Source organism: Pleurodeles waltl, chromosome 3_1 (genome assembly GCF_031143425.1).
Source record: "Pleurodeles waltl isolate 20211129_DDA chromosome 3_1, aPleWal1.hap1.20221129, whole genome shotgun sequence".
In the NCBI taxonomy this organism is placed as follows: domain Eukaryota; kingdom Metazoa; phylum Chordata; class Amphibia; order Caudata; family Salamandridae; genus Pleurodeles; species Pleurodeles waltl.
In genome coordinates this window covers 1,333,364,969-1,333,392,103 of record NC_090440.1, presented here as the reverse complement: position 1 = coordinate 1,333,392,103, position 27,135 = coordinate 1,333,364,969, and the positions used below count along the sequence as shown (strand labels likewise).

The 27,135-nt window shown below is 42.5% G+C and overlaps 1 protein-coding gene across 1 annotated transcript in view; it reads left to right on the top strand.

The window, feature by feature from the left end:
- The window catches only part of LOC138285128 (carotenoid-cleaving dioxygenase, mitochondrial-like), a 241,517-nt gene that overhangs the window by 187,092 nt on the left and 27,290 nt on the right, over positions 1-27,135 (top strand). Inside the window, exon 6 of the mRNA XM_069224695.1 lies at positions 22,656-22,784. Within this exon, the coding sequence (XP_069080796.1) occupies positions 22,656-22,784 (129 nt within the window). The remainder of the gene's footprint in view (positions 1-22,655; positions 22,785-27,135) is intronic.

Genomic DNA, 27,135 nt, shown 5'->3' with positions numbered 1-27,135 from the left:
ATTGGCATTTGAATTAATTCAAGAGGATCTAAGCCGAATAAACAGTTTATTTGGATCGGTACCTCGTTTACAAGGTAAGCAGCCATTGGTCCATGTGAAGCACAATTTTGGCAATCACCATGATGGTGTTCATGCCAAAGGGAACTGTACGGCTGAACTGGCTGCAAAAGCTGCAAACCAGACTGTTCAAGCAGCAGTTTTAACCAGATCTCAGATAAAGATCGGACCAGATATCTTAACAGCAATCATCATAACCAAGCAGGGTGGGAAGCTTCCTTCAGGGTTTACCCGTAAATACTCCTACACCCTCAGTTCAGACAGTGTTCCTGTAGTTACCCTTCCTAGAGTAGAAGACACAATAATACCTAACAATCTGCCTTGCATGGATTTCATAAGAACCTGGCATCTGCTCAGCCAGTGGTCAGTGCAACCATAGCCATGCTACAACAACACTAGTGGAAGCCTGGTTTATACACACAGACTAGGAATTATATTAGGCAGTGTTAATGTATTAGTAACAGTTATTTTGTGCACGTGATTTAAAAAAAAAATTATCATGCTCTAATTTGTTAATCTTAGCGCCAGGACACACTTTAGAGCATTTCTCGCGCTTTCTAAATCCTTGTTCATCATCATTTTCTCTTGACCTACACAGCGTCCTGCTGACCATCAAGTAGAGAAAGCCTGACTGACACCTCTAGTACACAATGGGCAAGATATCGGCTGTCTCAGGCAACTGTCCTTAGCGTATTATAATTTTGTATCTGTTGGATGGAGGTGAAATCCTGCCATAACAATGTACACATGTTGGAAAAACAAATAAAGAAATCTTGAAATGTAGGTTCACGTTTTCTGGGAATTCAGCGAGTTGTTTGACAGCATGTTGGTGTGTGACTTTTGGGCAGTGGTATATCTCCATGTTCTGCCTGGCTGCATGGGTTGATAATTATGTATTTGCTTGGGAGAAGTGTGTTTCAGGGGGGTTTAAGCCTTTCATTGGTCTAATTTTTGATAAAAAAAACGTCCGAACATAGCGGCGCCTTTTCTACAACATTGGGAGCGTTTTCGGGGGCCACATTATCAACAGAGGCCCACCCCCACTTCTTTCTCCTGTGACCTTTGGCCCTCTACCCCGTTGTGACTGTCTCGGGTCTCTTCAACGTCCTCTCCTAAAGTTGTTTAAAAAGGAGACTGTCAAACCCCCTGAGTTCCTGTTAGGTCCAGCGTTACACCTTATTTGTTACGGGGGCTGGTACCCCCTCCGCCATTCAAGGATTTTTTTTTTTTTTACAAATCATAAAACAGAAATACAGCCGTTATTTTTCTGCTACAGGGTGCATCTGTATATTTAAATGTTACAGTGATTGGCACACCCATTTATAAGAAATATCCCCCCACCCCCACCGTCATGCAAACAACATTAGTTAACATCAAACTTATACAGTGGCCGGTCCAAGTACAGATTTTTTTTTCGCTGGTTGGGATCTGCCAAGTCTGCATTATTTTTCCAAAATGCTGTTTATTTTAAATCATTGCTTTTAGAAGGAAATAATAACATATATTTAAAGGGCAGAAAAGGGAAATGTTAACTACTATTATTATGGTTGAAGAGAATTATGCATATCCTTTTTGGTGCTTCCTTGTTCTGTGCTGTTTATTCTTTTCGGCTGACAATTCTCTCATCTTAGAGTAAACATCTTGGCTGTCTGTGATTACATTACAACTTTTGTCAAACAAACAAAGAAAAGAGGGGGAAAAATATCTGCCAAGAGCTGTTTCCAAAATCTGTTCCCTCCAACAAGTGTAAAAAAGTGTACATGTGCCCAATGTGTGAAAGGTATTTAGTTTACCTATATTTGGTTGTCAGTGATTGTTTGTAATGCAAATTAGTAAGCTTTCTCTCAAATTCTCATGCGTCCCCATTTCTACTTTGCTTTCACGTTGTGATGTTTTCAGTAAGTAAACTGTTGAAATATAACACTCTGTGCAGGTTTAAGCAAACGCGTTTATTTTCTCAGGCAAGATTCAGCGGCGCTTCCCCTCGCCGGATCCCAGTAACTGCCACGCTCTTCGAGCCGCTCCATGGCAACCCAAACGTCGGAGCCGTCGAGAGCACGAGCTCGCTCCGATCATAACATATCTTCCTCTTTTCATTATTCAAAAGAACATTCATCACTAAAATATTAAACATTAGTATTTGAACAGGTTACAAGGGGGAAAAAACCCAAAATGCAACAGAAAAGTGAAAATACAATAAAACGTTAACTGAATGACACAAATGTCTATATCAAATAGTATGTCGGTAAGACAATATGAGAGTGATTCAAAAACAATTCTACCCTACATAATCATCCAAATATGCAGTTACCTTCTTAACCCTTTGTGGTCTCTCCTTCATCATGTCCTCCCTGAATTCAGTAATCTCTCCATGTATTCTTCTACCATCTACAACTCTGTGATAATTCCAACACTTGATGTTCCAGTGCTTTGTGCTCTATCCAGCACATCAGACATAAATCCACTGCACTCATCACAACTCGTATTTCTGATAATGTCCCTTCTCTCTGAATTAAACTTAGCTACTCTCCTCAAATTCCATCTTTCATCATTACTCAGTATTACATTATAAGGATAAACCTCCTTGACGTGAAATGGCCCTTTGAACTTATTAAACCCTCTCTCAACTCTCCGAGACATTATTTTACCCAATCACCAGGTCAAATCTTGTTCTTACCTCTTTCACCATTCACAGGACTTACACACCTATACTCTCGTCTAGATTCTACCACATCAACATTGACCAAATCTCTCAACCAAAACAGAGTTAATTTAGAATTTGGCCTTCTACCCCTCATCATGAAAAAAGGTGAAGACCCTGTTGCACAATTGACGGTGGTGCGATATGCCCACACAACATCCGCAACCATACTTTCCACATCTATACCACTAGCCAATGCTTGTATGACACCCTTAACCATCCTGTTGGCTCTTTCTACCATTCCATTCGCCTGGGGATTATAGAGTGCCATCCTTGAATGTTTAATCCCACACGACAAAAGGAAGTCTCTCATCTCAGACACACTGGAAATCCTTCTTCCCAGACAAAACCCTCACTGTAGATGATATGGTTATTTCTGACATAAACTTCACTATCAACCATTTTGAATGAACAAAACAAACGCAAACCTTGACATGTGTTTAACCCCACACAACGGACCAATGAAGTCCCTACACACTGTATGCCACACTTGTCCTGGATCCTCTATGTGACCTACTAGAGATTGCCTGCCTACTCTCAGTCTCTTTTCACTACGTATGCACACATCACACCTCTCCACCCAGTGTACAAAATCATCGTCCATACCTGGCCACAAAAAATCCTCTCTGAGTCTCCTCTTAGATAATGTTTGCCCTAAATGACCCTCATGAGCAATATTGAAGATTTTCTTTCTCACCCCTAAAGGAGGAACACATTTTTCACCACGCACAACAACATTTTCACTCACACATGAGAGTTCATCCAATACCTTACAATACGTCCACGAGTTTTTTTGCAAAGTGCTCTCCCTTCGTCTACCTCTCACTATCATCCTGATTACTTCCCTCAGTTCATCATCACATAGCATGGCTTGACACCACTCTTCTTTACTCAAAGCTCCTGAAGACCATTGCACTACATCACCAACACTTGCGACTAGATCTTCACAGTCTTTAACACTATCAGACCCCCCCATCCAACAATTTCCAATCCTGTGATAGGCCTGAGAGACAGTCAGCTTGCACATTTCTCCATCCTGGTAAGTACTCCACAGTGTAATCGTACTCCTGGGACCTTGCTGCAAGTCAAATCAGTCTGGAAGAACCTTTCTCAGCTCCACCTAAAGTCAACACCTTTACTAGAGGCTTGTGATCAGTATGCAACTTGAATTGTTTTTCCCATTTATACATCCTGAAATGTTCCATACCCCAAGTCGCCGCCAAAGTCTCCTTCTCTATTACAGAGTAGTTACGTTCTGTCGCCGTCAAAGAACACGAAGCAAATGCAACTGTTCTTTCCTTTGATCCATGCATTTGTGATAAAATAGCCCCTATCCCTGTGGCACTGGGGTCTACTGTAACACTTGATTCCATTCTTCCATCAAAGGTTCAAGGATGTCAGCTTCGCAAATTTCTTTCTTGATGGACTCGAAACACTGTTTCTGTGCCGCACCCCACTCAAAGGTCACTCCTTTCCTCAACAATGCTTTAAGTACTTCTGTTTTTGATGCAAAATTTTCCACAAATTTGGAGTACTACTCCACCAAGCCCAAAAACTACTTCAACTGTTCTTTATTTAGAGGATCTGCTGCCAATTTGATAGCTCTCAATAAGTCCATCTTTGGTTTCACACTGTCCTGTGACAAAGTGTGACCTAGATATTCCACTTCCTTGGCCAGAAATATGCACTTCTCTTTCCTCAGGGTCAAACCCGACTGCAAAATGTTATCTAGAAGTAGCTTCAGCGTCAAATTGTGGCTCTCAACAGTGTCTCCAAAAATTAAGATATCATCTTGAAAATAAATAAGATTCGGAATTCCTTTAAGTAAGTCACTCATTACTCTTTGGTATACACTTGCAGCTGAACACAAGCCAAAAGGTATCCTAATAAATTTAAATGTGCGCTCCATAATAATGAATGTAGTTAAAGCTTTCGACTCAGGATGTAATGTTACCTGATGGTATGCATGCTTTAAGTCAAGTTTTGAAAAAAAACTTCCCCCCTTTCAGCATCAACACAAGCTCCCTGATATTTGGTAGAAGAAAATTGTCCATTACAGCATTCTGATTCAAACTTCTCAAGTCGACACAAAATTGTAATTTACCATCAGCCTTCTTAGTTATCACAACTGGAGATACCCAGTTTGACGCTTCCACTGGTTCAATGACACCACAATTTAGCATTTCATCAATTAATTCTTTAACCTGTCCTCTAGCTAAAATTGCCACCCTTCTGACCTTATGCCGTACTGGAATAGCACCATCCTTGAGTTTAATCTTGTGACAATAGCCTTTTAATTGGCCCATTTACCTCTTGAAAAACATCTTTTGCATCATTAAGAATGTCTTGCAAGGTCACTTCTTCCAAGACTAATATTTGTGTTTTAGCTCGGGGATTTATGATAATATGGAGATCATTTTGATGGATCCTTCCTAAGATTGGTGGACCTGATTCAGCAACATACACCTTCCCTTTGATGCTCCTTCCTCCAAATTAAATTTCAGCCATCATATAGCCAATGAGGTCTATCTTCTCGCCTTGTTATCCACCAGGACTTATGTCTTTTGATAACAACCTTACTCGAGGCCGTTCGGAAGTAAACAATTTTCTTGGAATTATGGTATATAAGGATCCAGAATCCACCATCAACTCAACAGGTTTTCCTCAAATCACAAATTGTGCCTTGGGTCTTTGTTCCTTCGAACCACATATTCCCTTTTCCTCTATGGCTAATACTCTTTCTGTACTCAGATTAGTCTTGCACCAGTTGTCATCACCCTCTTCTTCCAAAAGTGTTGCCACACTCCTTTTGCTTAAACCACGGCACATTCTAGCAAAATGTCCTTTCAACCCGCACTTCCTACACTCCTTTCTAACAGCAAAACAAAATCTTGCATCCGAGGTGTGATTGAAACTTCCACATTTGTTGCATCTCCTATTCTCAGTTTCTTTTGCTGACTTATTGTTATAGTTCGTAGCTTTGGTAGGAAAAGTGTCCTGTTGTTTGCCTACAACTGCTGCTTCATCTTTTGTATCCTTCTTTTCCATCGCTTTCATGCAATACTCCGATTCTTCCACAACTTTTGCTATTTCAGTGGCGTCTTTCAACGTGGGATTCTTTGCTGCCCATAACCTCTCTTGCATTTTCCTGCTTTTACATTGGACAATCAATTGATCCCGAATCATTTCATCTTCTATCTGTCCAAATTGACTGCTAATTCTCTTAACCTTGAGACGAAATCATCAATAGATTCACCATCTCTTTGAGGTTGGGTATAAAATTTGTGTTGCCTCATCACAACATTTTGAGTTCTTGCAAATCTTAGGTCTAATTTCTTCTGTGCGTCTGTGTATACATCTGTATCCACTTCATCAGCCTGAACTGGCAAATCTGGAAGATACTTATATATGTGTAATCCTTCTTTGCCTAATGCATTCAATAATATGACTTTTTTCCTGCTAGGGCGAAACCTTTGACCGTCCAAGGCTTCTAAGTAATTATCAAAAATATCTAGCCATTCCTCCCATTCTATTGCTGGTTGTCCAGGTAATTACAAAAATGGAGGAGGTGGTGTAATTGTTGGCATATCCATTCTCAAAACCCAGCTCACAGTAAAAAAAGTTAAAAGCAGAACTATAAGTACTTGTAATTCAACAAAATAACAGTATCTTCAGTAAACAGCATCACAAGGTACCTAACTAGGTACTTTCCTCTAATACTCCCCAATCCAGTTAGCCCTTCAATTATTTTGTTAAAAGAAGCAGTTCATCAGCGCCATTCCTCTAATTCTAGCCAGCCATCATTTAGTTTTCCTCCCACAAGGAACCAACACAAGTAAGTAGGCTTCACTTCTTGTATTATCAGCAGCATGCTGACACAGAAGCTAGTATTCACGCTTAAATTATATGTCCTTTATTTATTATTACTTCTGGTGCCTCGTTGTGACTTCCTAAAGTGGCATACGACCTTTGGATTAGGCGTGCGAGGCGCCGCTACACACGCAGTCCGATCACGCTGAAACCTTACCACACCATATCCAGAAACGGCAAGTCATCGCCAAAATGTTTGAAATACAACACTCTGTGCAGGTTTAAGCAAACACATTTATTTTCTCAGGCAAGATTGAGTGTCGCTTCCCCTCGCCGGCTCCCAGTAACTGCCATGCTCTCTCGAGCCTCTCCATGGCAACCCAAACATCGGAGCCATCGAGAGCCCAAAATCGCTCCGACCATAACATCATAACATAAACATTGGCAATGCATAACAGGGGATAAAGGTCAGATCCCCCCTCCGGGCAGCAGAGGTGTATCACCTGCATTCTATGGCTTGAGAGCAGAGGCCACACCGAAGTGAAGAACTAAAGCAGAGTGCAACCCAGCATAAAAAGCTATAATATAATACCTTGTATGGGGTAGTAAGCACTACATAAATACGTTAGAACATTGGAATGCTGGGAGCTCCATTGAAAACAATGGGGTGCTCCGGGCTTCTAATGGCCGGTAAAAGCCCGAAGCTCCAACATTTCAATGTTGTAGATCACAGCTGTTGCTGTGACAGAAGGCCTCAAAGAGCCCAAGGGGATTTCAGTCTCCTCGGGCTCCATGAGGCCTTTGTTTTTTTTTATTAGCACATTCTGCACTATAGTGGCGTAATGTTCTAATAACCTGATAGTCCTCCATAGCTGGGCTATACAGGCATTAGAGTACCGCTCCCTTGTTAATGGTCCTCGCCTTCGGCTCGGGCTTTTAACACTGGAGTCGGCCTTTAAATGGCCAGTACAGCCCTCTAAAGTGGGCTATAAGGATATATACTTTGCTCAGGGGCGGCTCCTCCATCAGGGTGGAGGAGTGTTGCCCCCCCACCAGCAGCGGGAGCTGCAAACCTTTTACCAAAAAACGATTATAAATTGTGTTTATCGTTTTTGGGTACAAGGGGCAAGACCACAGGCTGTGATGACCACTGAGTGGGAGTGCACAGCACTCCTCCTCATTGCGCATGAAATGTTTTGCAGTAGAGCATGCACAGGCTCCCAGTCTGCCTGGGAGCACCCTGGGTGGGCGCTCCCAGCCAATCCTGATGCTGCTTTGAGCAGCATCAGGATTGGCCGCAGGGCAGGCTGGGAGTCTCTGCCTGCAGCCATCAGAGGAGCGGATGAAGCGGAGCAGCAATGGAGATAAGTGCTATTTTTTTTTATTTCATTTTTATTCCCCCTACCTGCCACCTGTACTGCGTGCTGCCCCGCCCCTTTCACATGCTTCTTCGGCTGTTCTCTATTTTTCAATGTGATCACGCTCTATTGATATTTGTTTAGTGCATTCCTTAGTTGATGCAAACATTTTCAGACAAGAGGATCTAAGTGTGGTTATTAAATGCACATGTGGGTTTTTTCCCAGTTTTAATTCGTGCTCGGTTTCAATTTCCTTAGTGGATGCGCCTGCATATTTATTTCTGTTCAGAGGAGATATCCTTCTGTGTGGCCTGGCAAAGACTGTGTAATAACAGAAGTTTGCTTTATTTGCACTCTTTTGACAATGTAATGTTTGCTTTCTCAATGTGATTACGATTTTGTTAGCACTAGGTCCGTACCACTGATTCTTTAATCACGTTACATTTTTGCGATTACCGTAGTGACGGCCTTGAATACTAACCATGACTATATCACACACCATGCAATTCATTTCTTTCTGTTTCTTAAATAAGAGCGTCACTCGTATTTCATGTTCTCAGCACGCAAGTTCTGCTCAGTTTGAACACTTGCATTGCGCATTACACAGATTTCTGCAGCAGTCGCAGGCACTCAACCTACAGGTCTGTCTTAGTTTCTGACCTTCTTGATGTGAACCAGAAGGCCATGTGTAATATTTATTTCATTTATATATTTATTTAGAAGTTTCTGTATGCGATTGCGTGTCTCCAACTACATAGTTGTAGCGAAATAAATATTTAAAATATGAATAAATATTGCTAGAAAAATAATAAAGAAACGACAGCGCAATGTAATCCATGCTAAATACAAAGAGGATCTATCGGATATTCTAGTTCCCAACTCTTTAAAAAAAGAAAAAGAAAAAAAAAATAACTTTCAGTGAAAGACTCACAAAACCTGACCTTTAAAAGATATGGTCATTTAAGGAATGTAATAAAGGTAAATGTTGTTGTCGTGGCTGTTCCTGGTTCTGTGACATCCCCGCTTCTGTTCTATAAATTGTATACATATTCCCTGTAGGGGGTAAAAGGCTGCGAAAGTATATCTGCTGTACACGTGTCTTCGAAATATTCTATTCACTTCATTTAAAATACATGTTTTCCCGAGCTGTATTTTCATTCATCAGTTTTGCTGGTATCTATGCAAAGAAATAAAAAAAAAGCGGACTAATTTGACCATAAATATTTATAGTCTCAATTATTGTTTGTGACTGGCTTCCTATGAAAAAGTATCATATTGTAGGATGTGAATGCCCATGACAATTATAATTTCTTACCGCATTTTCGAGACGAACATTGAACCCACAAGAAAATAATGTATTATATAAAAAAATAGTAAAGGATTGTATGTATTACTTGGAAGGCAGCTATATATTTGCCTTTTAAATTCTTCTCTTCTACCAAACTGCATAATTCATTGTTTTGAATCAAGGCTATCAGGGTCGGGCTAGGAAAGAAAATAGTCACAGCACCAAAATAAAAGTGACACCCAGTGGTGAATTAGATAGCTTAAAAGTGGCCTGTGTTTACAAACTGGGCCAGTTTTGAACTTGTAAAGACACAAAGTATGCATGTTTTGCAAGGTATTGAAGACTGCATGCCTGTGTGCTTGCTGCAGGTGATGCAGCACACTTTCTTGTACCTTAATACTCCAGTATAGTCATCTATCAAATTGCCCACTGGTCATATAGAACTGTGTCGACTGAAAATGTATTAAAGAAGGTAGCATCAACACAATATTTCCATTTCAGCGAAACCAATTTAGCTCTGCAAAAAATTACAGAAAGGTTTTGTCCCAACAATTATGATTTATGAATACATTTAGTCAAAATTACAAGTGAATTAATCAGTATATTCATTTATCAAGTAAGTATATATATCAACACGATCATGCAATATAAATTCGTATATTATGAACAAGAAGGCACAAAACATATGTCAAATAAAGAGAAGGGATTGGAGGATTATGTGGTCCAGTGTATGCCCTCCAGTCAACCTAATAATGAAATATAATACACTGTTCCAAAGCTGATACAAGGAAAAGGAAAGAAGTCCTGATAATCAGGAGCAAAAGTCCTCACACACCACATATGGTGTCATGCTTCATCATCGGACAGCTCCTCGTCAGGCCGGCGCTGCAATGCCTGACGGGCACCCCCCGAAGGGGGGCTCTTTGCCGGAGATCTTTTTATTAATGATGAAGCCGCGGAACCAAATGTGGGTCCGAAAAAGAGGAGGAAAAAGAAAAGGACAAAGTAAAATTGGCTCAAAACCCTCACTAAATGGTTTATTATTTGCTGTTGGGAATTGGTCAAGATTAAAAGAAGTTACAAGGGAGTGAAACAAGAGATAATGCTCAGGCACTCGTACAAAAAATCAAGGCAAAGGAAGACGGTAATTATCCGAAATCCCTCAGTATATGGTCAATATGCGGTCGACATGTTTCGCGTCTCTTATGGTCCAACAGGATCCCCTGACGCTTCTTCAGGACCTACTAAATCATTGGATTATTCCAATTGAAAATAAAGGAAACAAATATTATTATCCCTTTTCTCAGCTCCTGCAATCTAACGCTCACAGTCAAGATGTCATCAGTCACTTACTAGAGATAAACCGGACTGGCTTTTCTTTCCTATCAGTCACCCTAGATACAAGGGAAAGAAGTTAAAGTTATTAAATTGCATAACTACTTCATCTACACTCTGAGAGTAGTACACACATGTGAAGGCTAAAATAGAAATTTCTGTGACAAACTGTGCAACTCATAGTGATGAAGTGAGTGGTAGCAACCCATGCTTGTGATGTATAGGGGGGCTTACCAACTCCATTCTGAGAAAGGGTATCATGGGATCACGCAGGCCTGTTGCCCGGTTCACAGTGAATCTAGTTGCGAGATGAACATAGAAAATAAATAACAAAAGAGCAGGATGTCTCTGTTTCTAAATCATCAGACAGACCTACAACATGGTCACTGAAAATAAGCAAAAATTCTCTGCAGTAGGAAGTACAAAAACGGATACAGATAAGGTATAATATGCGTCCATAAGCATGCAATACAACCAAATATACACTGGTGAAGTTACAGATATAACATAATAGATTTACAAGGTGATGATAATGATCACCCTCGTGTTAGGTAAATGTACATGATCTTGGTAGAGAGAAGATCTTTGCGGGGAGAGACCTACAGCAAAATAAGCAAGTGCCCACATAGCTTATGGTCATATCAAGAGTATTACCTATAAGTGTCAATAACAGAAAGCCCGAGTAGTAAGGGGATATATGTTCCATTATAAATGATTAATAAATCAATCACAAGCCGATTCCTCCTTCGAATTATTTAAAGGGCGGCTGATCGCGCCCAGGTCTTCTACAGAGACGTGCGAGTCCGAAAGTCTTAAATATAATATCCAGACGAGAGGCACTTACTTGTAGTGTTGCCGGCGCTCAGTGGTGCACCTACCCCCGCGGCTGCGTTCCCGAATGTGGCACGAGCCGGGGGATCCAAAGTATAAATAGCCCATGTTACGAGCACGCGAGAGGCAATTGAGTAATCTGTTGCCAAGCGACGTCGTCAAATTAGGTAGAAGTGACTTAAAAGAGAGGAAGGACTTCATCCATCAGTTTGTTGTAGTTCGAGCTACCGCGGCGGCCATCTTAGACTGGTGAATAATCACCAGAAGAGTAAATAGATACATAAGTCGTAGTTAGAAAAATAAAAATGAAATAATGACTCTCCACCCATTTTAGCCTGTGAAGACATTGGTCATCAAATATTTGCATAGGCAAAGGGAAACGTGTCATAAAACGTGTGATAAAATATGAGTCAAAAATGTGCGTTATGATCAGCATCTCAGTCAGTAGTCTAAATGCTGCAATCTAGGCAGGGGAGGGCTTCAGCCTAGGGGTGAGTAATCTCAAAGTAAGGCACCATCTACATCGAGAGATTGAACCAAGGTATATCATCATTCAATCCTCGACGGTGGGTATTAAGTCTATATACCCACTGTTGTTCAAGCTCAAAAAGAGGGCGGGTGCCTGTCAGGGTACAGGTCTGGAGTACTACCCACCACATGTCATCTGGTGTATGATTGGATTCAATAAAGTGAATGCTAAGTTTCGTCGTGGCGCGTCCGCAGCGGATGTTGCTGCGGTGTTCGTTTATCCTTACTTTCACAGGTCGTGTAGTCATCCCTACGTATCGCAAATTACATGGGCACGTGATCAGGTAGACACAATTGCGGGTATTGCAATTAGTATGTCTCATCAATCGCCATGTTAGTGAGGGTTCTAGTTCAAGGGTTTCTACCCGTTTGGTAAGTGAACAGACGTTACAATTTCCGCAGGGGAAATGACCCTTGACTGGGGGGAGATCCCAAAGTGATCTTTGACTGATCGGGGTCATTGTGCGTCTTGGTCGAGTATGTACCAGCATGTCCTTTATGTTGGAAGTTCTCTTAAAAGCAAAGACAGGCTTGGGAATATTCTCACCTCCACTACAAAGGACTGACCATCTTTTGTTAATTATTTTTTTGACTGCATTGGAAAGAGGTGTAAACGTAGATACACAAGTTAGTTTAGTTTCCGTGGATTTGGGAGTCAGCTGTAATAGGGATTCTCGGTCACTATATTTAGCTCGCTTGTAGGCTGTATTAATGACCTTGTTTGGGTAATTACGGTCTCGTAGTCTGGTCTGTAAATCGGTGGCTTGAGTGTTAAATAGCTGTAGATTACTGCAGTTCCGTCGTAGACGTAGGAATTGCCCATATGGTAAATTGTTTCTTAGTGCCTTGGGGTGGTAGCTGTCATATAATAACAAGCTGTTCCGGTCCGTCATTTTATGGAAGGTTCGAGTTCTCAGTTGGCCTTCCTCAATACTAATCAGTAGGTCTAAAAAAGAGATTTCTGTAGTAGAGATAGAGGATGTAAAGTTCAAAAAGGGGTCCAGATCATTTATCCATGTGGTAAACGAGTCTACTTCAGATATGGAGCCGTGCCATATGACAAAAATGTCGTCTATGTACCAACGCCATAGTTTTATGTTGTCAAAAAAGGGGTTGGACTCAGGCAGGATAAAACGTTTTTCAAAATCATACATATACATGCAAGCCAGACTAGGGGCAAAGGTGCTTCCCATCGAAGTACCACGTATCTGATGGAAGAGTTTATCCTCATACTGAAAAAAATTCTTAGTCATGGCTAAGCTAGCGCAATGCATGATGAAGTGAACTGGAGTCATAGAATCTAGACTGGCAGTCAGAAGAGATGTCTCAACTACCTTTAGCGTAGCTGCCTGTGGAATATTAGTGTATAAGGCTTCGACATCAAGAGTGATGAGGGCATTGACATGGACTGATGAATTGATGGACTCAATCAGATTGAGGACATCTTTGGTGTCCCTAAGGTAAGTAGTAGATTGTTGTACAAGCGGTCGTAAGAAGTAATCGCAAAATATGGATAGTGGTTCAAGGACGGATCCGATCCCTGAAACTATCGGGCGTCCAGGTGGAGGAGATCTGCCCTTATGGATCTTAGGGAGGCAATAAAAGTACGGGATACGGGGATCCTCAGTATCCAGGAATTCTGCTTCTTTCTGAGATATCCAAGTATTGCTGTAGGCCTCCTCTATCATACCACGGATCTCTGTTTGAAGACTAGCTGTAGGATCCTGGTCAATCTGAGCGTAGTAAGTGGAATCACCTAAAAGGCGAAGACATTCCTGTCTATAATCCGCTGTATTCATCACCACGATCGCACCTCCCTTATCCGCTGGTTTAATGGTGATATTAGTATCAGCGGATAAATCTCGGAGTGCCTCATTCTCAGCTTTGGGCATATTGATAAATCTATGCTCTGGTCGTATTTGCATAACGTCAGAGGTAACCGCTTTTTCGAAAGCCAGAACCTCACAGGGCATAGAGGAAGTGGGAGGCATGAACTTGGATGGTCGCCTGAGACCGGAGTCCTGAGGAGAGTCATCAATGGATCTGTCTTTGAAAAAGAATTGAAGACGAATTTTTCTGAAGAACCGAGAGAGTTCACATTGTAAACGGAAAGGGTCAGTCTTAGGAGTGGGGACATATCCCAATCCTTTGTTCAGTGCCCTGGTCTCATCACGGGAAAGAGGCCTTGAGGACAGATTCACCACTAGATCTTGATTGAGGGAGTCTTGCCCTGACTCCTTGTGACCATCTGTGGCTCTTCCTGTGACCAATGAACTCTCCTGCCTCTTCCTCGTCTTCTGCCTCTTCCTCTGCCCCTGCCCTGGCCTAAAAAAGGCATGTATAGTGGCATGGGGCGTGGTTGATAAAAAGGGAAGGGTTGTTGCCAGGCCATCGGGTGACCTGGATGGTATTGTGGAAAGTTGTAATAAGGCTGTGGTCTCTCGTCTTCAGTGCTCCATCCATCAGAGGATGAGCTCTGACTATATTTGCGAGGTCTTCTACCAGATGAGGATTCGTCTGAGGATACGGATGGCATATCTGTAATGTAGTCTTCCTTGATATAAGGATAGACCTTCTCTCTGTTGAACTTGTTGATATCTTTCTGTAACTTTGTAATCTTCTGTTGTGTAAGAAACTCTTTCGTTTCATTTAGATCAGTATTGATTTCTGCTAGTCGGCTCTTGAATGCTGCTATGGAGATTGTGGTTTTTAGTGTATTCTCCATAAAAGTGATCTGTATAGCTATGGACTCTGCTAGTCGTCTAGATGTGTTGATAATTAGGACTAGCCAGTCCCGGGTGCACTTCCATGCAATCTGGGCCCAGTCCTTCCTAAAGACAAGGTCCTGTAGGAAGATCCTGGGCATGTTGGACACAAGTAGTCCATTGGGAGCTATATTGGCTCTGAGGTATTCGGTCATAATGGTCCCATGTAACACTGTTTTTATCAAGTCACGCTTAAGTGCAGACAGTTTGTCCCATTCTTCCTTGGTGGGACCTGATGGCCCTGCACCGTCACTGGTAAGAATGGAAGGAGTCTGCAAAATAGCAGACACAATATCATCGTCGAAGCTGAGACCTTGGAAATTATCCATATCGAGGGTCTCAGAGAGATTGTCTGATCAGTAATCCCACAGCAAACCTGCTGTTCTGAATATGTCAAATAAAGAGAAGGGATTGGAGGATTATGAGGTCCAGTGTATGCCCTCCAGTCAACCTAATAATGAAATATAATACACTGTTCCAAAGCTGATACAAGGAAAAGGAAAGAAGTCCTGATAATCAGGAGCAAAAGTCCTCACACACCACATATGGTGTCATGCTTCATCATCGGACAGCTCCTCGTCAGGCCGGCGCTGCAATGCCTGACGGGCACCCCCCGAAGGGGGGCTCTTTGCCGGAGATCTTTTTATTAATGATGAAGCCGCGGAACCAAATGTGGGTCCGAAAAAGAGGAGGAAAAAGAAAAGGACAAAGTAAAATTGGCTCAAAACCCTCACTAAATGGTTTATTATTTGCTGTTGGGAATTGGTCAAGATTAAAAGAAGTTACAAGGGAGTGAAACAAGAGATAATGCTCAGGCACTCGTACAAAAAATCAAGGCAAAGGAAGACTGTAATTATCCGAAATCCCTCAGTATATGGTCAATATGCGGTCGACATGTTTCGCGTCTCTTATGGTCCAACAGGATCCCCTGACGCTTCTTCAGGACCTACTAAATCATTGGATTATTCCAATTGAAAATAAAGGAAACAAATATTATTATCCCTTTTCTCAGCTCCTGCAATCTAACGCTCACAGTCAAGACGTCATCAGTCACTTACTAGAGATAAACCGGACTGGCTTTTCTTTCCTATCAGTCACCCTAGATACAAGGGAAAGAAGTTAAAGTTATTAAATTGCATAACTACTTCATCTACACTCTGAGAGTAGTACACACATGTGAAGGCTAAAATAGAAATTTCTGTGACAAACTGTGCAACTCATAGTGATGAAGTGAGTGGTAGCAACCCATGCTTGTGATGTATAGGGGGGCTTACCAACTCCATTCTGAGAAAGGGTATCATGGGATCACGCAGGCCTGTTGCCCGGTTCACAGTGAATCTAGTTGCGAGATGAACATAGAAAATAAATAACAAAAGAGCAGGATGTCTCTGTTTCTAAATCATCAGACAGACCTACAACATGGTCACTGAAAATAAGCAAAAATTCTCTGCAGTAGGAAGTACAAAAACGGATACAGATAAGGTATAATATGCGTCCATAAGCATGCAATACAACCAAATATACACTAGTGAAGTTACAGATATAACATAATAGATTTACAAGGTGATGATAATGATCACCCTCGTGTTGGGTAAATGTACATGATCATGACAAAACATAACCAGATAAAAAAACACAAAGTAGATTATAGATTGGTTTAATAAAGGAGCTTTCATAATGTAAATAAGGCATCAAAAGTAGCAGGGTGAAATTCTAAGATGAAGATGTCAGCATCTGTTGTACCCAAGTTAAAACTCAGAGGAAATATAGGCACAGGTGTTTTGAGCGTGAAGCTCAACACCACAAGTAAGGTAGGCAGCAGAGTTCGTCAAAAGTTCTTCCCTCACCAAAGTCAGGTCAGGATCTTGTAAACTATACTAAGAGACACACAATTAATGGACAGTAGAAGGTTTTGCAAGCTTCATCCCATCAACTTCCTCCAGTGTGACCAATCGAGGTACAGCATCTCCTGGGGGCAGAAAAATGCCCCATGTTCCCATCACCAAACAAAGAAGCACACAGCTACGTGGCCTCGGATACTACAAAATCCTGTCTTGTATGAGTTTAACTCTTGCAAATTATTGGCAGTTTTCATGGGATTGTTGAATCGCAGTCCATAGAGATCAGTATTTGCGAATTGTCTACATCAATTATGAATCTCAGTCTGAATGACTGCATCAAATGGGCCAAAGGTCTAATATAGAGATTAAAATGTGTCAGACTTGGAGATGAACCCTGTGGGACCCTTGTTGCAGCCCCTCAAACGCAGATTTAAAAGAAGCCAATGATACTTCTTGCTGTCTATCTATTAAACATGATAACCAGTTTAGCCATTGCAGCAAATGGCTTGAAAATATCCTTCTTGTTAGGGGAAATGTTGACCTTGAATGGCAAAATGTCATTGTTAGATGAAGGACCTTGCCTATCTGTGAAGCTGGCATACCTGGCATTTTACTTTTGTTCTTGAAGTTCTTCCTGTAGTTTATGATTGTGAAGGTTCCTTACTCACTAGGACTCTCCCAAACTCAAAATTAGTGCTCTTTAGGGTCACCCATGGAAGAGCCTGGAGTAGCCACATTAAACTGCATAGACCAAGCCCTTGCTGGTTGCAGACGTTTTTTTAGAGTCTTGGTACACCCAGTGGGGATGCCTACTGCTCTTCCCATGTAAACTCAGGGCCAATTGAAACCCGTTTGTATAAATATTTGTTTTTATCATATATAGTATTTGCTAATGGTATGCATAGCATCTCTGGTACACCCATTTCTGAACATTACTATGTATGAATTGCACTGGTATCCCTCAGTTAGGACTACCCATAGGTTACCACAATGTAAGAATGATATTTTCAAGATAGAGTACAAGTCCTGACCTTAGTGGACAACCACACTCTCAGTTCTACTTTCTACTCTCTATTTGTAATAGCCTGATTGGCGAGAATACAAATGCTCACCTATTAGAGAAGCTATTACAGCATTTACCTAAGCCTCTGCTTTTTTTCAGAAACTGTTACTATCCAGGAATCTACACCGAGGAGGGAAACTCAGATTCAGCCTGATTCCCTGGACCTTTTAATTAATAAGATAACTTGGACTCTAATTTACTGTGGGCGTCTACCACATCCCTGATTTGGGAATATAGGCTAGTGCTGACCATCTGCTCACTGAATATTGTTTGCACTGTGGACCTTTGCAGACCACTTTGCGCAAAGTAGTTTCCAAAATGTGGAGCCAGGATCCTGCCTAGTAAATCTGGGCCAGCACTAAGCTTTTGGCCCAGCTAAAGCATTGCTTGTCTACCCTCCTGTTGACACTGCCTTATGTGGAGGCCCCAGCAAAACCGAGAAGGTCTGTATTGCCCAAAAGAGCTGGTTCTACCCTTCACAAGGCGATGGAGGTAGGCTGCTAAAGATTCAACCACAATGGCACTAGATGTTTGCGAGCATCTGCTGACCCTCCACACACTGCTTCAGTGTCAATGATTGACTGCCTGCCAGATCCAACTTCAAGCACAATTGAGACAATATTGATAGTCCTGAGAGTATGCCCTCTCCATACAAATTCGGGCTTTGATTTATACTTTTTAACGCAAACCTGCGCTAACGCAGGTTTGTTTAGAAAAGTATAGCACCGGCTTGCGCCATTCCAGGATGCCAGCTGGGCGCCATATTCATGGGATGGTGCAATCTGGCCCAAAGGGTGGGCTAGCGTCCAAAAAAAAGCATAGCACCGGTTTGCGCCATAACAGGATGCCAGCCGGGCGCCATATTAATGGAATGGTGCAATCTGGCCAAAAGGATGGGCTAGCGTAAAAAAAAGTGACGTTAGTCGGTGGGGGTGGCAGTATCGGATATGGGTGTTAAGCACCAAAAAATGACGCTAGGCTGGTTAGAGTAAAAAAAGATGACTCTAACCAGATTAGCATCTTTTTATGGCGCTAAACCTACCATGCCACATGACTCCTGCCTTAGAAAAGGCAGTAGCAAAAAGAACAAGTGATGGACGGAATGCTGAACAATGTCAAACATTCACCACCAGTACAGAGATCTGGGCCTAAATCCATCGTTTTTTTGGCACGCATGCCATTCCAGTTTGGACCCAGCTATATGCAAATCAGTCTTGACCCTGCTCCCCATGGAAACATTCCAGCCCGAACTGCCAAGCCAGGTCCTCCCTCAACTGAAAACAAGCATCTTAGGACCGGTTTCAGAGTATCACCCTTCATCAGCCAGGCTAGCTTGATTCCAGTGGCATGGGGAGCACGGGACCCACGTCTGGACATACCCTTCCCATTTGGGACAACAAATGCAAAAAGAGCAAGTGATAGATGAAACGCTGAACAATGTCAAACATTCACCCCCAGTACAGAGATCTGGGCCTAAATCCATCGTTTATTTGGCACCCATGCTGTTCCAGTTTGGACCCAGCTATATGCAAATCAGCCTTGACCCTATTCCCCATGGGAACAGTCCAGCACGAACTGCCAAGCCAGGTCCTCCTTGGACTGAAAACAAGCATCTTACGACCGGTTTCAGAGTATCACCCTTCATCAGCCAGGCCAGCTTGATTCCAGTGGCATGGGGAGCACGGGACCCTATCTTGCCCTGTCATGTGCTTTGTGTCAGCAGCTAGCCATCATCTTTATCTACTGATCTTCGTGCTCAATTGTGAATCCTGTGTGCTTTCAAACTTGTAAGGTACTTAGGCCCATGTTTATACTTTTTGACGCAAACCAGCGCTGGCTTGCGTCAAAAACATTAACCGACGGCTAACGCCATTCCTACGCACCATGCGGGCGCCTTATTTAAGGATTGACGTTAACTGCCACTGCGGGCTGGTCAGAGTAAAAAGAAAATGACTCAAACCAGGCAGCGCCGGCGTAGGGGAAAATGGGGGTTGTGCGTCAAAAAATGTTGCAAGTCAGGTTTGAGTAAAAAATCATGGCTCAAACCGGACTTGCGCCATTTATTGACGCACAACCCTCATTGAAATGACTCCTGTCTTAGCAAAGACAGGAGTCATGCCCCCTTGCCCAATGGCCATGCCCAGGGGACCTCTGTCCCCTGGGCATGGCCATTGGGCACAGTGGCATGTAGGGGGGCCCAAATTAGGCCCTCCTTGCCACTTTAAAAAATAAAAAAATAACACTTTCCTCAACTTACCTGTACTTACCTGGGATGGGTCACCCCATCCATGGGTGTCCTCCTGGGGTGGGCGAAGGGCACCTCTGGACTGCTTCCATGGTCTGACACCATGGAAGTGAGCCCACAGGTCCCTTAACGCCTGCCCTCACCCAGGCGTTAAAAAACGGCGCACATCAGGCTGTGCGCTGTTTTTTAAGGACCGCCCCCTCCTGTGCGTCAAAATGACGCAGAAGTATAAATAAGGCGCACAGGCCTCAAAGTCATTTTCTGGACGGGAACGCCTACCTTGCATGTCATTAACGCAAGGCAGTTTCCCGCATCCCAAAAATTATGCACACAGAGGTTTTTTGACATCCGCGGGGTCGGGCATCATAGTTTAAATATGGGGCAAGGTTTGCGCCGAATGTACATCAAAATTTTGGATGCACATTCGGCGCAAACAGAGTATAAATATGCCCCTTAGTTCACTGACACCCTAGAATTGATGTACATTCTTGCTGTCTTTCTCCAAATACACACGCTTTGAGACAATACCCATTCGTCAACAAGATACCGCAGGTACTACATTTTGCATTGCCTATTTGGTTTCTTTCCTTTGAGTATACAAATGTTTGCAAACTTATAGCGCTGAGAACCTCAATAATTAAATATAAATAAAAAGTTCCATGTTCCTTTGCTTATGATACTCCTTTATTGATATAGCTTCCCTTTAGTGTTTTTAAGTACCGGCCGTTTGAGAATATTACATGATGTGATTACATGTACCATACGCCATTGAGTTGGTTACATGTTTAGCTATTCTGCATGCCTTCTGAGTTTCGCAAACCCTAGGGCCAGGATTTACTAACTGTTCTATAGACGCTCACGTCGTGCTGCACATTTTGTGGTTTGCCGTCAGGATTTCTTAATGGTAAGTAAATCAATGCAACAACGTAAGCACATGTGCATAATGTTAATAAATGATCCATTAGATACTCACAGACATTGTAAAGTGCTAGCCAGGGGCCAAGGGTTTTACTATAGCTTTAGAACCCGCTGTAGCGGGCTCTACCGTCCATTAAAGGCCCGCTCCCGCATGAATGTTCTATCAAATAAAACAAAATCCTCAGGAAGCCCAAGGGGATTAAAATCCCCTTGGGCTCCCTGAGGCTTTGTTCACAGCTGATGCTGTGAACAAAGATCATTGGAATGTTGACGCTCCCGGCTTTTACCAGCCAGTAAAAGCCCGGAGCACTCCATTGTCTGCAATGGAGCCCCCAACATTGCAATGTTCTAATATAGCCTTAGAACCCGCCGTAGCGGGCTCTACCGGCTATTAAAGGCCCGCTCCAAGGGAGAGGGACTTTAATAGCCGGTAGAGCCCGCTACGGCGGGTTCTAAGGCTATTAGAACATTCTGCCACACAGGGCAGAATGTTCTATTAAAAAAAAAAAATGTTCACGGAGCCCGAGGGGATTTAAATCCCCTCGGGCTCCGTGAGGCTTTGTTCACAGCTGTTGCTGTGAACAAAGCGAACATTGGAATGTTGGCGCTGCGGGCTTTTACCGGCCAGTAAAAGCCCGCAGCACTCCATTGTTTTCAATGGAGCCTCCAGCATTCCAATGTTCTAATACTGTATAGTGTTTCTGGATCCCCTTCACTGTAGCCCAGTAAGGCAATGAGATTATCATTGTCATTGTGAGATTACCGAGTCATTGAACTGCTTTGGTGTTAAATTAAATTAGTATATTGTGTTTTATATTGTGTTTTGTGCTTTCCATTGATTTGATGTATATATGATATATCATTAAAGTTGTTGTGCAACACACACTTTCACACCAGGAAAGAATGAGAGAATCTGTATTGACCTTCACTTGCTATTCCAGACAAAATCAAACTCACACCACAAAAAGTTTGAAGGCCTGAAAATCGATCCTCTATTTGGGGCCTAACATAACATCCTACAGGAATTTCTGTTATTAGAGGAAACACCGCACCCGACAGAATGCTTCATCATAGGTCTCCTCCACTCAAGTAGGTGTATACCACCCTAGTGGGCTCAACAAACTGGGAATTTTGGGAGCTTGAGATAAAATATTTCTCTGGACAAGTGCAGAGTTCCAGTTAAAATGACTAGGGGTAAACTCAATATCTAATATTTAATAGATTCACATGGCACTACTAAAAATTATGGATGTGCCTTGATACATAATGGTTTCTGCATCCAAAACGTTTCATTGCCTACATGTTTCATGCGAAGACTGACTGCCCATACGGGTCACTTGGCTTTCTTCAGGGCTAAAGACCCCCTGCCTAACTACCAGTTAAATTAAAAGAGTGTCATGAACAAGAAAGAATGAGGCTCGCCTACCTGTCACTGCAGCTTAAGAGAACTTGTAGGTAAATAAAACATATATGTGAGAAGTTCATTGTGGTATTTTTTACAACTATGTATCTCCCACGTGTTCCATACAAAACACAACCATTTACATGAATATTTACACTTTCTTGAGAATGTGGTAATAGTAGTCACTGTACGTAGACCTGCCAAACCTCTGTCTTTTGCACCCAGTCTCGGGCGGTTCACCTATTTCTGAGAGCGAAGGACACCTAATTTCTTTTGTGGACTGAGCAACTTGATTGTTAGAGATCTGCAGGTTTCTCCAATGTAAAACAACCCAGTAATCCTTCTAAAGTGAACCACGCCTGACAGCCATTTTTTATGGAGCCCTGAAAGGCTTTGCACAGAAGCTGAGGGCTTGCAGTTTCTTTACGTGGCTGTATATATCTCATATGTCATATGCCATCCTGCAGCCTGTCTCTGCTCTGTGTGCTAAACCACAACATTTTCTTTCCTTAGGTACAAGTTACAACATTATCCGAGTCCCTCCACAGAAGTTGGACCCCAGCGATACACTTGAAGGGGCAAAAGTAGTTTGTTCCATTGCACCAAAAGACAAGATGAGACCTTCCTACTATCACAGTTTTGGTAAAAACTATTCTAATAAGATTTTTGCTAGAATGTCTGCTCTCTTACTGAACTTGAGCTGCAAAGTTATTTTGGAGAAATATTGATAACTCTTAAATAACAAAGGACCTGATTTAGATATTGGTGGACGAGTTACTCTGTCACAACGGTGACGAATATCCCGTCCGCCAAAATCTAAATCCCAAAGGATATAATGGTATTTAGATTTCAGCGGACGGGAAATCCCTCACCGTTGTGACAGAGTAAATCATTCGCCAATATCTAAATCAGGCCCATAATGTGCTTTATTATTTATTTTTTTACTTTATTGTCATTTTGAGCACACACAATTTAATATGATCTTGAACTCAGTTCCCATTTAGCATTAATAGCACAGTGCTAAAGCACCCAAATAACAGACTAAACTTCTAGTGCCTCCGTCACAAAGGAATTTGTGCTTTCACAAGATATTTATGTGCACAAAAATGTAATTTTCTGTAGACAATTCTGCATCCTTGTTCACAGAATCAGAATTTGTGAAATTTTACAATCAAAACTATATTTAAAATATTTTGGGGCATATTTATACTCTGTTTGCGCAAATTCTGCGCAAACCTAACACCATATTTATACTACGATGCCCGACCCCACGAACGTCAAAATTCCTCTGTGTGCGTCATTTTCTGGAGGTGGGAAACCGCCTTGAGTTAATGACATGCAAGGTAGGCGTTCCCGCCCAAAAAATGACTTTAAGGCCTGTGCGCCTTATTCATACTCCTGCGTCATTTTGATGCACAGGAGGGGGCGGGCCTTAAAAAACGGCGCACAGTCTGATGTGCGCTGTTTTTTAACGCCTGGGTGAGGGCAGGCGTTAAGGGGCCTGTAGGCTCACTTCCATGGTCTGTGACCATGGAAGCAGTCCAGACGTGCCCTTCCCTGCCCCCAGGAACACCCCCTGCCACCCTCACCCACCCCTGGAGGACACCCATGGATGGGGGACCCATCCCAGGTAAGTACAGGTAAGTAGAGGTAAGTATAATTTTTTTAAAGTGGCATGGGGGACTAACTTGGGCCCCCCTACATGTCACTGTGCCCAATGGCCATGCCCAGGGGACAAGTCCCCTGGGCCTGGCATTTGGGCAAGGGGGCATGACATCTGTCTTTGCTAAGACAGGAGTCATTTCAATGGGGGTTGTGCGTTAAAAAATGGCGCAAGCCAGGTTAGAGCCATGATTTTTTACTCTAACCTGACTTGCACCATTTTTTGACGCACAACCCCCATTTTTCCCTACACCAGCACTGCCTGGTTTGAGTCATTTTTTTTTACTCTGACCAGCCCGCAGCGCCGGCTTACGTCAATACTTAAATAAGGCGCCTGCCTGGCGTGTAGGACTGGCGTTAGCCGGCGGTACATTTTTTCACGCAAACCAGCGCTGGCACTGGTTTGCGTCAAAAAGTATAAATGAGGCCCTTAGCTCTTCCTTAGTATGAGTTGTTTTCTACTTTTGTATGTATGGTAGAAAGAGCATCATTTTTCAAAATTAGGTGATAAATCCACAAAACTAAGTTTATTGGTATTCAGGAGAATTTTACAGATACGTTTTCACCATGGTAACACACGCATATTTCCACCCATTAAATACATTAGTGGAGGCCTTATAAACAATTTTTTGAGGTGGGACATCTGCCTAAAAACGGTGGCTACCTGCATTACAGTGCTATTGACATCAACTCACTCTTAAAACGTCAATCAGGACATTGCTACTTTTCGGTCCATGTCTCACATCTACCCAGCTCTTAGTCCATTTCCGGGATGTGAAAGGTGAGAGAATGTCCCAGTTACGTTATGAATGTATAGGACTAGCTTCTCTTAGATGTTCTACACTGTGTAGATAAACCTGTTAAATGTGCAAAAGCTCGTTTACGCATGATTTATTTATGCAGATTTTCCACCCGGGGATTTCTTCAATAAAAATTGAAATGTACTCCTAACATAGGAGGATGCTCATGGGAGTAGATTGCTAAATGTTCCCCCTTTCACTTTGTGAATCACACCCTTATGCGGTGTTCACCAGTTGTTTCCTGCATAAACAAAGTTTAACATTTTAGAAACTGGTGCAAAAACTTTAGTAAACCTATGTTCAACATTCATGTGCTGATAATGTATGTGAGCATGAATGAACAGTTCCTGATCCATAATCAGCAGATTACTAAAAAAACAAAATACAAACGTGGAAAGAATTCAGGTTCTGGGTTTAATTTTAGAGTTATGCATGCCAAGATTTGTGTTTTTGGGAGAAGGACGGGGTGGTATTCGGGAAGTTGATAAACATCCACAAATTTATAGCTTTTTGAGTAGTGGCAAACTTTTGAAATTGATTTTTTCACACCCAATTTTAGTGCCAAATAAAAACGTAGGCAGTATGACCTATAGGTGCAAAAAACACAAACACCGTCATATATTATGAAGGAAGTAAAGATATCTCCACTTGGAACCATTTTTGATACGGAGAAAATATAATTACACCTTAATCCTAACTGTAAACCCGAAGAGCTGCTGCTGGCTGGCGGTAATTCTCTGCTACAGGAATAGGCGTTCAGTGGAAATCTTTGACTTTCCCAGATTTAGATGGTTCTTCTTTTTCACTGAATCACTTTCTATCTCAGTTTGACATTACTCTTGACTTTGCCTTAAATCTGAGACATTGTTGTATCACAAACGGCTTGCTTCTTGACCATTTCCTGAACAGTGGTAAACTCTCTACTGTCTTCTGATTTTCTCTTGGACACGCCACACAGTGAATAAACATGGATCTATATTCCTTCAACATGTTTAACTAAATCCACACAGTGTCACAGAGATGAAAAATAAGGCTCATCTCTTCATCATAAAACTGTATATGATATGAATGATCCATATGTAAAAGTAATAGGGGTTATTTAACAATCATAGTGGTCAACTGAAATCATGGGGACTAATTAAACCAAAGTCAGTGCAGGAGTTTTATAGAAATTGTGATATTCAGATAATACATTCATGTCAGATAGTAATAGTGGGCAGTTAAAGGACCTGGATCAGCAAGTCTGTAGCAAAGATCATTGCTGTCGGTCTCTGTGCTCTACACCATTTTATAGACCATTTTCTCATAAAACAATATTAGTTTCTAATTCAAATTACATTAAGAAAAACACATATTGTAAACAATTGGCGAACTTAACATCTTGTTTGAATGCTCTTCATTGTCAGAGGTGAAGAATTTTTGACCAAGTTTTGCTGCGTGTTTGATTTATTTACAGACATGTTAATCACAGACTAAGGGCCTGATTTAGAGTTCGGTGGATGGGGATATCCGTCACCGAGTGACGGTTATTAGGTCCGCCATATTACAATGTCATTAGGATATAATGGCTTTGTAATATGGCAAACAGGATGTCCCTCATATTTGTGATGGACTAACCTCATCCGCCGAACTCTAAATCAGGCCCTAAGGCATTTCATGCATTAAACACTATGGCCCTCATTCTGACCCTGGCGGTCGGTGATAAAGCGGCGGCCAAGCCGCCAACAGGCCGGCGGTCTAAAATATGCAATTCTGACCCTGGCGGGAACCGCCAACACAGCCCGCCAACTTAACACTCCGACCGCCACAGCGGTACAAACAAACAGCGCGGCGGTTCCCGCCAACAGCCCGGCGGCAGACAAAGTACCGCCCACCCTATTACGACCCACCAATCTGCCACCTTTTCCGGGGCGGGAGCACCGCCGATAAGAACACGGCGGAAACAGACTACGAACGGGAAAACGCTCACCTCTACGCACTCCACGCGAGATTCCGGCAGTATGGAGCCAGAGTTACAGGTCATCCCCGCACTCCTATTCCTCCTCATATACCAGGAGCACGCCCGCCGGCGCGGAAGACATCGGTGAGTACTGCACCTACGACACAGGGGAGGGAAAAGATTACCGGCACACACCCACCCACCCACACCCACTACAACACACACATCAATGCATTCCCACAGATCACTGTCACAACCCACAAACCACCCCCCTCCGAAATAATGCAAAGACCAAAAGAAGAGATCATAAACGGGCAGATATATTGAAATATGTACGCCATTAATCCCAAAAAATAAATAAACTATGTACAAAATATATACAGCTACTAAATGTAGTCCAACCACTGTCCGTGGATCACAGGGGTCCTGTGCAAAGGGGCAAGGCCCAGTCCCACGACAAGAACTCCACGGAGAGAACACTGCAGGGGCATCAGAAAGAAAATAGGACAGGCACCTCAGGGGGAAGGGAAGGGGGGGCACCTCAGCCACTTGAGTACACGACGCCAGATCCACGAGGGGACTCCATGACCAC